Source organism: Myxocyprinus asiaticus, chromosome 24 (genome assembly GCF_019703515.2).
Source record: "Myxocyprinus asiaticus isolate MX2 ecotype Aquarium Trade chromosome 24, UBuf_Myxa_2, whole genome shotgun sequence".
NCBI lineage: Eukaryota > Metazoa > Chordata > Actinopteri > Cypriniformes > Catostomidae > Myxocyprinus > Myxocyprinus asiaticus.
In genome coordinates this window covers 40,526,134-40,540,037 of record NC_059367.1, presented here as the reverse complement: position 1 = coordinate 40,540,037, position 13,904 = coordinate 40,526,134, and the positions used below count along the sequence as shown (strand labels likewise).

General features: G+C 38.4%; 1 protein-coding gene across 1 annotated transcript in view; it reads left to right on the top strand.

Moving 5' to 3' along the window:
- Positions 1–13,904, top strand: part of LOC127414448 (histone-lysine N-methyltransferase PRDM16-like) — a 273,823-nt gene that overhangs the window by 92,239 nt on the left and 167,680 nt on the right. The window contains exon 2 of the mRNA XM_051652471.1: positions 6,727–7,076. Coding sequence (XP_051508431.1) covers positions 6,727–7,076 — 350 coding nt within the window. The remainder of the gene's footprint in view (positions 1–6,726; positions 7,077–13,904) is intronic.

The window sequence follows — 13,904 nt, the reverse complement described above, 5'->3', positions numbered from 1 at the left end:
CTTGGTTAACATTAAATAAATTCTAACAGGATATACCTCAGATTAAAAAACACTGCCAAGTAAAATTCTGCCATTTATTGCAGTTAGTATGTAGACTAATTAGCACTGACCATTCATTAACTTTCAACTGCAATAGGTAGATCACAGGCTATCTTCTTCATCATCATCATCATCATTATTATTATTGTTATTATTAATGCAGTGCCTCCAGTGTCTTTTGCTTGCTCACGATCCACAGTCAAACATCACCAGCTTACGTGTATTGGTGATTCTATGTTAATGTTTAAGGAGGATTTTAATGAAAAAAATAATAATAATAATAATAATAATAATAATAATAAATAAATAAATAAATAAATAAATAAATCTTGTTTTAAAGAATAGATCGAAATAGATTTAAACCTTTTTAGTGTCTTGATTTACTTATTCCTACTTTCTATGATTTTTAAAATGTTACATTTGCCAGTATTTCTCCCTCACCGTACTTTTGAACTGTTCTTAACAATACATTTATAATAAGTATCAAAATCCTGTGCACTTTTCCCCTAAGAACTTAATAGCATTCTCAGTTCATTTTGTGTTCATGTGTACAATCTGTGTTTTGTTTTTTTTTAACAAAGAAAAAATAAATAAAAGAAATGCTGTCCCAATTACTGTTGTCATTTCAACATGAACACATTTCAGAGAACAGTTTTAGAGTTTCAACTGATGTTAAGATGGAAATGAGAAGTCACAAAGTTTTGACAGTAGGCATCCCGGAATACTGGCCGTTCGCCGGGGGGAGTGGTCGTTTCTCCGCTTTTATTCCTGCTACCACAAAACAAAAACGGAACGTAGCCTCTAAATTGCACTGAACTGTAATGTTGTTTCCCTTTTCTCCATTGAAGAGACAAGAATGTCGGAATATCCACAAAAATAATCATAATTCTCCAGTGGCCATTGCGATGAAACAGCCCTTAATGTTTTGGCCTCGTTTGCCTCGAGAGTGAGATTTGAAACAGGTGTTATTTACTCATGCCGCAGTAAGTGCCGCCAGATTCACGTGAGTCACGAGAAAGAACCAGAAGAGCATGCATCTGATCATATTCGTATTCTTTTAGATCTTTATAATTTTATGTCAGGAGGATCTTTTTTTTTTTTTGGTAAATTACAAATTGTAATCCTGCTAGTAATCCCATTTTTTACCAAATGTAACTGTAATCTGAATATGTTGGCTTTTTATGTAACTGTAATGGATTACAGTTACACAATTTTTGTATCCTGAATACGTAACACTGTTACAAGTATTCAGTTACTCCCCAAGCATGCTAGTCACAACTGTTTCCCAAAAGTGTAATACCTAGGTCACACATTCATTGTTCAGTCCATGTTGGTTCAACAACATAGAGCTGTTGTTAATGACGTGACACAAGGAGTGGAGTAATAACTTCCACAAATATTATATTATAAAAGCTCATTTACATGTACACCAGAAAGCCGCTTTACCTTAAAGGGCTGCTTTTGTGTTAAACGTGATCAAAGTCTTATACGTATATTCCAAGATATATTAAAAAAAATGTATAGAAGCCTCAGCGAAGTGAAATTATGTCCACACAACATACTAACAAGGAACTATGCTTCTAACCACAGGTGGAGAGCTGTAGTTCCAACCACACAACTTTGTGATGCTGTTGCGAATGTTTTTTGGAACTACTGTTTTGGGAAAACCAAATCCTTGAGCTATGTTAGTAACAATGGAACTTGCAACCATAGTTGGCTAACAATACTTTTGGGAAACGCACCCCAGCATATTCAAGTCAAGTAAAGTCAAACTTTAATTTACGGTATAAAGCACATTTAAAAACAACAGGAGTTGAACCAAAGTTCTGTGGAATTCAGAAACAAAGTATTAATTACAGAATATAAATATATTTAATTTTATAAATGTTGCTAAAATAATTTGCATAAAATTAAATTATTATACAAAGTTTTATATATATATATATATATATATATATATATATATATATATATATATATATATATATATATATATATATATATATATATAGTGTATGGTTGAGCTCCAGAGATCATGTGTGGAGATGGGAGAAACTTGCATAAGGACAACCATCACTGCAACACTCCTCATGAAAGCCCAATTAGAATAGCACCTAAAGGCCTCTCAGACTGTGAGAAACAAAATTCTCTGGTCTGATGAAACGAAGATTGAACTGTTTGGCCAGGAGGAAACCAGGCAGTGCTCGTCACCTGCGCAATACCATCCCAATAGTGAAGCATGGTGGTGGTAGAATCATGCTGTGGGGATGTTTTTCAGCGGCATGGACTGAGGGACTGGTCAGGGTTGAAGAAAAGCTGAACGCAGCAAAATACAGAGATATCCTTAATGAAACCTGGTCCAGAGCATTCAAGACCTCAGTCTGGGCCGAAGGTTCAGCTTCCAACAGGACAATGACCCTAAGCACACAGCGAAGACAACGAAAGTGTTGGCTTAGGGATAACTCTGTAAATGTCCTTGAGTGGCTCAGCCAGAGTCCGGACTTGGAACCCAATCGAACATCTCTGGAGAGACCTGAAAATGGCTGTCCACCGACAGTCCCCATCCAACCTGACAGAGCTTGAGAGGATCTGCAGAGAAGAATGGCAGAAAATCCCCAAATTTGAACCCAATCGAACATCTCTGGAGAGACCTGAAAATGGCTGTCCACCGACGGTCCCCATCCAACCTGACAGAGCTTGAGAGGATCTGCAGAGAAGAATGGCAGAAAATCCCCAAATCCAGGTGTGCAAAGCTTGTCGCATCATACCCAAAAAGACTTGAGGCTGTAATCGCTGCCAAAGGTGCTTCAACTAAGTACTGAGTTAGGGTCTGAATACTTATGTCAATGTGATATTTCAGTTTTTTTCTTTTTAATAATTTTGCAAAGATATCAAAAATCAGGTTTTTGCTTTGTCATTATGGGGTATGGAGTGTAGATTGATGTGAAAAAAAAAATATATTTTAAAGCATTTTAGCATTAGACTGCAACATAACAAAATGTGAAAAAATGAAGGGGTCTGAATACTTTATGAATGCACTGTATATATATATATATATATATATATATATATATATATATATATATATATATATATCAATGAAAAAATTATATAATGAAAATGCATTTTTCATAGATGAAAACAATTCGAAGCTTAACCAGTTGACTTTGAGATGCAATAAAACATCAAAAATTATCAGAAGCTAAAAATAAAAATAAGCCTTTAACCTAGTAAAAAAATAATTATCGAAATGGAAACCCTGTTGTAAATAGGTAGACTGTTCTAGAGCTTCGAGGCAGCTACATAAACCAGCCTGGACCCGCATGGAAATTAATGCCGATCTAAGATGGTCAATTCAGTAGGGTAGTGCAGATCATCTTTTCAATAAGAGGAAAGGAGAGTGTCTTCAGATCAGCTTGGATCAGCCTGCTTAAGTTTGACGCTTTTAAAATGTATCATATAAATCTGATGCCTTCATGTCTACGGCCAGGCTGCACAGTAGTTTCCATTGGAATAACAAAGCTGAACAAGTGTTTCATTGTAGCTGCAGCTCACAGGAGAAAAAGACCCCCAAGGTGCGAATTAATGATGACGCCCTGATTTAATCAGGATAAACAGTTCAGTATGAGAGCCAGAGCATACACGGAAAGCTACAGAGGAAGGCACTTTACTTCCGAGAGACACTTCTCACATTGCTATCTAACAGAGAAACCTTACAAAGAACTTCCAAAGACCTTCGGTTTAAAATGCTATCCACCCTTCTGCTCGCCTTGTGAAACTACAATTTTGACCATCGGCATAAAGTCTGGTTCACTTTGCTGTTTATTCTGGCCAAGTACAGCCTACTTTGACAGGAACAGACCATCTGACTGATGTGGAAATCAACCAGTCACAGTTGTGTTTTAAGTGTCGCTTAGGGATAGGTTTATCTGAAACAGATTATACCTCAATAATTAACAGATGTGATAAAAATTATTTCAAGTAATGATGCGGTGTTATGCCCATCCAAAAGTAATCAGAACTGATTAATTCAGAGAAACAACCTTTAGAAAACAAAGAACTTCATGCATCTTTGTACTTTATGCCCGCAAGAAAAGCAATAAATTCCATTGCATAAATTGCGTTTTGCACTAACGGTTGGTCTGTGTCTCTAAAACGATAGTTTGTTCATTTCAATTACTGTGAGTCCCTTAAATGTTGTTTAAATCACTCTTTCAGTGTAGCGACCTGCACTTACACTACAGGCCTCTTTAACTGAAGTATTTATAGATTTTCCAAGCCCGTCTTTGGTTGTTGAAAATGTACTGGGGTCATATGCCAAAAATAAGATGGGGAAAAAAGTTTTAATGGTTAGAAAACACTTTTGGTTCTTGAAAACAGCACCAGATAGGCAGCAGTTATAAAACTTTAACTGATCTGTGAAAAGGGGAAGTTACTATTGGGCCACATGTTCTTAAGTTAATTGCCTGGCTGCTTGGTTACTTCTTATGAAAGTCTAATCATTAAAACAATTGGTAAAACATTTCTTTGCCCTCAAAATCGCAGGATTTGTTTTAAAAGTTTTTAATTGTTTTTACAGCTGAGCTTTTAATATGATAGATTCCCTGATCTCTCAGAATTGTTGAGTTTTTGCAGTTGCAGGTACCGAAACTAACTTTTTCTAAGTTTGAAGTAAACAAACAGGATGAAAGCTAGATAGATTTTGTCGAAAGAGAAAACTACATAAGGAATAATGTACAGTCAGCTGGTCATTATTGTAAAATAAACCATGACAGGGTGGTCAGGACCTGGACAGGAAGGGGTCTTTTGTAAATAAATGGAAATTAAATATTGATTTGAGTTTGAATTACTAATTACTTGTGAGAAGAAAGAAAGCACAGAGTAATACAAGAGACATGAAACTAGCCACTATGTAGGAAATCGGTTTCCAAGGATAACAGTCACTTATATAAATTAGTGGTCATTATGCAAAATATTTGACCTCAGAATGCTGTGATTGACCAATCAGAATCAAATATTCCAGAGAGATGTGTTATAATGAATATGATCAACTTTGTGTTAAAGGTCACTAAACTTCCCAAGATTGTAATGCAATTCTCAACACTCATCATTGTTAGCAATTTTGCACTCATACTTTTTAGCAATCTGCTAACAGCCATCAAAACACCTTAGCAATTGCATAGCAATGCCCTGGCAACCACACAGAATGTCATAGCATTCTGGTGGAAAGTTTTGCATAGACAAACACCACTAATGTTTTCGTCAGAAAATGTACAAATCTTGTTCAGTGAAGCTCGTTCACATAATATCTTTGTAGTATTTACATGGGATTTCTCATTGGTGGCAGTTCCAGCTCTGACAGTACTAGGATGGTTTTGGAAGGTTTGTAAGTCAGTTGCACTTCATGATGTACGAGAGACCTCTGCAAAGAAACAGAGCCTATTTTTAGCAATCTGAGTTGTACCTTCACTAGCATGAATAATAAGTACCATAATTATGCTGTCAGACAAAGGGTGACAATAAACATGGTTGACTGGCAGTGGCGTCAGGCTACAGGGTCATTGGCTGTTATTATTTGAAAAATTATCAGACAGGAAATGGCAGCGACGATTAAATTGATGGAACAGTTCCAGCGGCAGGCTGTATGAGTTTGAACAGTCGATAAGAGGGAGTAATTTGAAAACGCTCAAGAGCAACCTAACCCTGAGAAGATCTTTATAAGCATCTCTTCTGGTTTACCCTGACAGTAATTTTGCAAAGTAAGACATGTTCCTGGATCAGAATTTTTTGTTTGTGCTGGTTCATTATTCCTGTCAAATAAATATAGTCCTAACCATATTTCTAACCTTTAACCCTAACCCCTGAACTATCCCTAAAATCAGAGAGAAATGGCTGTCGCAAGCCCAGGTTTTACTTTGCCACACCACCAACATCAGCAAGAAATCGCAACAAGCATGAACGATTCAAACCGAACCTTGCAGTTCATATGTTTCTATTGTTGACTAAATAGTGATGTACTACTTAGAAACTCCTGTATATTGTATCTTATCAGTACGGATCTGTGAATAGGACACTATGATGTCCATCAGCCTAAAGTGACTGATTTTTCTTGAATTTTGCAAGCACTACCCACATTTATTTATTTATTTATTTTTAATCCCCTTTTTCTCCCATTTTTTTTGGAATGCCCAATTCCCACTACATAGTAGATCCTCGTGGTGGCGCGGTTACTTGCCTCAATCCGGGTGGCGGAGGATAAGTCTCAGTTGCCTCCGCTTCTGAGACTGTCAATCTGCGCATCTTGTCATGTGGCTCGCTGTGCATGACACCGCAGAGACTCACAGCACATGGAGGCTCATGCTACTCTCCGCGACCCACGCACAACTTACCACACGCACCATTTAGAGCGAGAACCCCTAATCGCGACCATGAGGAGTTTACCCCATTTGACTCTACCCTCTCTAGTAACCGGGGCCAATTTGGTTGCTTAGGAGACCAGCCTGGAGTCACTCAGCACACCCTGGATTCAAACTTGCGGCTCCAGGGCTGGTAGTCAGCGTCAGTACTCACTGAGCTACCTAGGCCCCCACTACCCACATTTCTTTAGAAAATCTGTATAAAAATGTTAACAGCACTGCATCTTTAATGATGTTAATATAATGCCAATGTTTCTGTATTATGTTTCAGATGACAGTGAGTCAGCAGACAGTATGTACAACACAGAGCCCAATCTCATGACTGGCGAGAGCGCAGAAGAGGAGACAGAAGACAGCATCATGTCACCCATTGCAGTGGGGCCCACGTCCCCTCAGCCCTGCAATGAGGACTTCACTCCTAAAGAGGGCTCACCCTACGAGGTGCCTGTCTACATTCCTGATGATATTCCTATCCCGTCTGACCTGGAGCTCCGTGAGTCGTCCGTTCCAGGTGCTGGCCTTGGGATCTGGGCCAAAACCACAGTTCGGATGGGAGAAAGCTTCGGACCATACAACGGAATGCAAAGTGCCATGGTTAAAGAAACCACTTACGGATGGGAGGTATGTTGAAATGAGATAATGTGACGTTTATTATACAAGTTGGTTTTATTAGCAGTGTCAAAAAATTACAGAACACAGGTGTTTTTGAGTTTTACACAATTTCGGTCCAAGATGTCTTAAATGCCACACTTGTGGACTTCAGTTGAGCATGTCCATGAGCATGTCCAAGACTGTAGTGCATGGCCTCATTTATAATTTTATTGTTGAAACAAAGGGTCAAGGTTTTGGTTGTTAGTATGGTCTGGTTAACCCTTGCTGGTAGATGCTGTACCAAGTAGTGTTGGGTTCGAGTCCATTTTAGTCAAGCCCGAGTCTTCAAACAATCGAGTCCGAGTTGAGTCCAAGTCCAAAAGGGGCCGAGTCGGACTCAAGACCGAGTCATAACAGGCCGAGTCTGAGTCAAGTCCGAATGAATCTGTTCATGAATCTGAATTAAAATTGTAACCGTAAACTCAACATCAATATTTTAAGCTTATTTTAAACTTCACAACTAAGAAAAACAGTTTTTCAATATAAATGTAACAAAAACACCTCTGTTGCATTTCATATATATATTTTATGATTAGTATGCTGCTGAACAAACGTCAAAGTTGTTTCAGAATGAAAGCATATGCTTTAGGTTAATGAAGACAAAACTGTCATTCAACACAATTCTTATTGTGTTCTGTTGACATTTCAATTATTTGTTGCTTTTTACAGTTTTATCTTCTGGTAATGCCTGATCTTCTGTAAAGCTGCTTTGAAACGATGTGTGTTGTGAAAGGCGCTATACAAATAAAAATGACTTGACTTGACTTGACTTTTTCCCCTCCACTCAAACATAGACTAAAGAAAGTGAAAGCTGTGTTAGTCATTACAACCAAGGTTATTATGTTTCGAATTTTAATGTAGTTTTTATTTCTACTTAATTTTCAATTTGTCAATTCAATTTAATTTAGTTTTATTTAAAATTATCCCTATCTAAAGAAATAATAGTCTATACTGAGATTTCTTTCTGAATCTTTTTCCTCTATCTGCCGACTGATTTGGGAAAATACAGTACATACAAATGAGTCAACACAGTAGTAATTAGCACTCACTGAGAAGTTACATCTCACGATTTGACTGCAAATGCTACATCCACAAATACTGGAAAAGCCCACTGATAATATTAGGGCCATGTCATCTCAGACACGATTTTCGAGTTAATTTGCGGGAAACCGCACAATGCAGGGCAGTTCTGCGTGCTGCTTGTGTACCTAAATCCCTTATGCGTCTGAGTGCGTCTCGCAGCAGCTGTCGCAGAAGATAACAAAATAATAGTAATTGATATTTGCTTGAGTGGCAGCCACGTTGGTCTGCAATCAGTCTGAAATCTTTAAATACCAACCAAAGAAAAGTTCATTGAGCTCTTCTTTAACTGCAAAAACATGGAGAATAATAACTTTGAGTCATACATTTCAAATAATTTTCCTTCAAAAGTGTAAGAGATATAGGCTAAAGAAAGACATGCATAAGTTACCCAGTGGTTTACAATAAAAATAAAATAAACTATTAAAATGAAAACTTCATAACAAACTGAATTAATCTTGTAACATGAAGTTTAGCTGTGCACAAACTCTGTCATCGAAATTCTTCAAACACTCTTAGAACACGTCATGCTGCATTCTCGTGTCGCTCTCTCTCCTCTCTGGCATGTCTTGACTGCTTTTTGAGGTCTCTCCCCGCTATCATTGTAACAAGAAACAGCTGTTAGAAATTATGCCAACCAGCTTGACGAGCCACACCACTCCCTCTCTCCCACAAACAGACACACGACCACGCCCCCATCCCCACAGTGTACTTCAATTAAAAAGACATTAAGCATTTGATACAACATATGTACCTGTATACCTGTCATTGCATTGTACGTACATTTAAGTACCTGCATGTAATTACATCTGTAACTACACTGTTGACCTTACTCCTAACCCTAAACCTAACCCAACCCTAAACTCTAACCCTTACCCTAACCCTAATCCTTACCCTGCCGCAACGTCGGTAGCAGGAAATGCTAAATTTGCACGAGTTTTGCCGAACAATGTAGTTACACAATATGTACATTGTATCAAATGCTTATTTAAATGCTTTTTTTTAATGTAAGTACATAGTAGTTATGCAAGAAAAAGATACATTACATGAAGTGGTACCAAAACCTATTTCCAGAACTGGGTGCCCATGAGCAAAGATGGCTGCAAGCAAGTCCCATACTGGGACCATTAGAGTTACTGCCATTGAGTCAATAAACAGCTTTCTCTGGGTAATATAGACATCCTTGGTTAGCAATGGTGCTCACGCCACACATGTGCCTGTGATTTTCCATTTCGCAAAGCCCACACTGGTGGGTCCTGGGTAGTACTACCGAAGATGTAATGGCCAAAGGCACCATTTGGGACAGGGCCTTAGTGTAGGCTCTGAAGATGACACATGGATTAAATGATTCAAGGCCAAATTTTCCCAGTGAACGTGGTAAGTGAACCCTGAATTAGCTCACAGACTGTGGGAAAGACATGAGCACATTATAGGGTAAAGATGTTCACTGCATGTCTCTGGGTCTTTTTTATTTTTCATCCATCCCTAAATTTCATTGAATGGCAATTTTCAAAACCCTGATTACTTCAGATATCAGCTTTTCTTCCATGCCTACATCCATTAGAATGAACTCATTTGGTCACGCCACATGATATGGGTTATGGGAGATGCATGGCATTTGCGTGGAGCCATATTGAACTATTAATTTTCATTTCAACATGACATTGGAGGATATTGAAGTTGCTTCGGAAAGCTCATTAGGGCACATGACTGATCTGACGTGGGCCGCTTGCTCCCTCTTTCTCTCTCTCTATGTACTCTGCTCTACAGATATTTACAATTGAATTCATTTAGAATTGCATACACTGCTGAAATACCACTATTTACTCTCACATTTTCAAAAGTAATAAACAGTATACACTGTATAGTATGCAGTACACAGTATGCTAATGTTCAGTTTAGAACACAGTGAAAGATGCAATAGTCAGTGTTGAGGCACCACCTACACTGCATTGCTGCACACATTTTTTTCTTCAAGAAATTCATATTTTTGCTTTCGACATGCCTAGTTATACCCCCTAAAATGGCATTCTAGCTGTCTTGCTGCTTTGAGTTGGATTCGCCACTAATGATACTCATCAGAATCCAAGAAAAAGCCTCTCTCTCTCTTTCTCTCTCTCTCTCTCTTTCTATTTCTCCCTCTCTTTTTCTCTCTCTGTCTGTCTGACACAATGCTCAGATTTCAACCCTAATTTACACGCTCAAGTACTTTGGCTTTATGTTTTATAAAGAGTACACTCAAGGCCTCCCTTGACAGCTTAACGATTGACAAGGAGCACATCTACGGCTATTTGTCATACCACCCCCCCCACCCCCCACCCCACACACACACACACACACACACACACACACACACACACACTTGCTAAAGATCCAGTGAGACATCTGTTGAACCATCTGTGAAAACCCATCTATAAAAATGATACTTGGTAGCAGCTGCCGGAAACTGAGTGAAGACAGTGTGCTGCCTTGATTTTAGGATTTTCTTTTTAATTACACTATTTCAGCTTTTTTCTAGAGCAGAAAAAAGTGTAAACACTGTGGCTCTATCAAAAAAAAAAAATAATAATAATAATAATAATAATAATAAAATGCTGTTTATTTGACCATCCTGACCATCTTGGGATTGGCTTGACCAATGGTATGGGGTGGTACTTCCTGTTTAACCAACCAATTGAAAACAAGGTGAGTGTTTGGGAAACCTGTAAGAAAATGATTGATGAAATTGCATTTGTTGCTGCTAAGGGCGCAGACATGACACACTTCAACTGTAAGGCTGACATTGTGGCAACCATTTTAGTCTCATCTGTAAAAGCCATAATTTCGTACATTTTACACCAAGATGTTTAACTCACGAAAACAAACAATCCGTATTCTTCAGAAACCTCAAGCTCAAGCTCAAGGTTAAATAAATAAATAAATAAAATTAAAAAACGGTTTAAAAAAGTTGAAAAGTAAAATAAAACATCTCTGGCTGGTTCAGCCACATCCTGTCTGCCTAACTTGCTGTGGCTGGAGAGCTCTGAACTCTTATTAGAGATAGTCATAACAGTCAGACATACAGTAGATAGCCATCACCACTGTCCCTGTGGAATTGGTCTTGACTACGTCATCGCACCGCCCGGCCGTTAGACAAATACACAGAAGTGAGAGAGGAGAGGAGCTAAAAGCACAGAGTGAGAGGTGTTAATAGAGGCGGATTACAGGCCGGCCACAATGGACCAAACACAGACAGATATCCAGCAAGTGTTTGGATCACGGTTCAGATGCACTAAGTGCTCACATGGTTTCTCATGACTGTGTATTTGCCGGGCTAACCAATGTCATTCTCTGGGTTTTGTCTGTGGTGTGGTTCTTGATGGTGCTTTTCCTTTTTTTCCCTGCTGATTTTTAATATATATATATATATATATATTAAAAAAATAATAATAATTCTTGAACCAGCTTAAGATGGAGTGCTGGTCTAGGCCGGTCTGGTTTGTTGGTTTTAGAGATCATTTTTGCTTTTTTCAGCAGACTGGGAAATCATCTGGCTGACCAGCTAAACCAGCAAAACAAAAGCCTGGCCAGGCTGGGAGACCAGCTAGACTACATGGGATCAAAAGAGATGCACAATAAAATGTCCAATGCCTGATTCGTAGCATGGTTAACTGCAGAATTCATTGTAGTTCTGTTCTAAAACCTCTTGATATCTATCTCCATAGTCAGCTGCCTTCTAAGGCATTATCGTTGCTGAAATAGATGTTATAAGTGACTCATTTGAAACACTCTTTATAGGCAGCAACTCGGCACACAGATAGGGCCCTCGATTGATTTCATAGAGTTTGATGTTAGCATCTTGCTTACCTACCTCTAAATAGCATGATGCTAAGCCCACAGGTGATTCTCTAATAAGAATAAACACACAAATTAGGTAAAATAGTTTTTTTTTTATTAGATTGAAAATTATTTTATCACAATCTCTCTCACTTAGTTCATCATCTTGAATGTTTTTTTGTTTGTTTCTTCTCGTTGCAATGCTTTCTGTGAAGGGAATAAAAATAAGTTGTCTAGAGGAGCATAAAAACTACTTTTAACTTGACATAGCGTCATTAAAATGAAGCAATGCTGAAGACGTCCATCTAGCGCATGTTTACATAGACAAACTATTAAAAAATAAACAGGGCAGCGAAATGCAAGAATGCATCCTGTGTGAACGCCCCCTTAGAATTTGACCTAATAATCATGCTGCCTACCTTTTGGAACAGCTTTTGTATCTTTGGCACCTGTGATGCTAAAAATGCTATCTACCCTGCTGAAAATAAATGGTTTGCTGGTTTTAACTGGTCTCCGAGCCTGGTCATGCTGGTCTGTTTGCAGTTTTAGAATGATTTTGGGCACTTTTTAGCCAGTCAGGCTTGGAGAACAGCAGGCCAACCAGCAAGACCAGCTTAAACCAGCTAAGACCACCAAACCATCATTGAGTAAATGATTAAGCTTTCTGCTGCAGGAATGGGTTAATGGGCAGCTTTTGCTGGTGAAAAAGGAAGTCTTCTTCTGTCTATCCCTCAAGCTGTCCTGTCTCGACTGAAGAGCTGTTAACTTAGATTCATTTCAGTGAGACGGACAGCTCAATCTCAGAGATGCTTAGCCCCAGGGCCCCGCTCCAACAGACACACACTCTCTCTACACACAAAGCACTGCTCTGGAACAAGACACAGATCCTGTCTATTTAAAAGCCATTATGATTCCCTTTATCACAACATATTATAACACCAACTCGGCCACAGACGCTTTCAGTCAGATCTGTTTCTGAGTGGGCTCTGGGGCCCAGCGCAGAGGGTTTATAGCCAGTGGCCCTGTCGGTTTAGAGGGTCGATGGTGTGATGCCACTGGCTGGGGTATTGACGGAAGTGCCTCACACACTATAGAACGTGAGGTGGGACTCTGACAATCCAATGTGAGATACTGTCAGATTAGTTCCAAAGGGGACTGCTGTCACTGTGGCATTGTGTGTATGTGTGTCCATCTGCTGCCAGACATGTCTAGAGGGGACAGAGTGAGCATGTTTGTGTGTGTGTGTGTGTGTGTGTGTGTGTGTGTGTGTGTGCATTCTGAATTATCAATCTTTTATAAAACAATCGCTGACATAGTGGATGGAGCATTTGACATTTTGGAACATATGACATTTATATCATTGCATGCATTAATGGATGCAATCAATTTTAGATAAAAGCCGGACTAAACTACTGTAAAAAGCATTGGAAAAGCATGTTTATTTAACCTTTATTACTACATGATTATTTGGTTTTAATAAAAATTAATCCTGTGAGTAATGGTGCTACTGGTGTGATTAGATTTTTTTAAAGATCAAGATTTAGAACGGTATTAACAACATGTGTTGACAATTTTGTTTACATGTTCAACAAGTGCAGTGAAATCTCCAGTGAGTTTTAATGTAATGTGTTAATCAAATCCACAGAATATTTAACAAAAAAGAAAAAAAAGAATATATATATATATATATGTCATCATTTACTCAACCTCATGTTGTTCAAAACCTGTATGACTTTCTTTTTTCTGTTGAACACAAAAGGAGATGTTAGGCAGAACATTACGCTGCTCTTTTCCTTACAATGAAAGTAAATGGGGACAGGCATTGTTGAAAAAAAAAAAAAAAAAAAAAACACCATAAAAGTACTGTATCATAAAATGAGTCTGGACAGGTTGCGCTCTAAG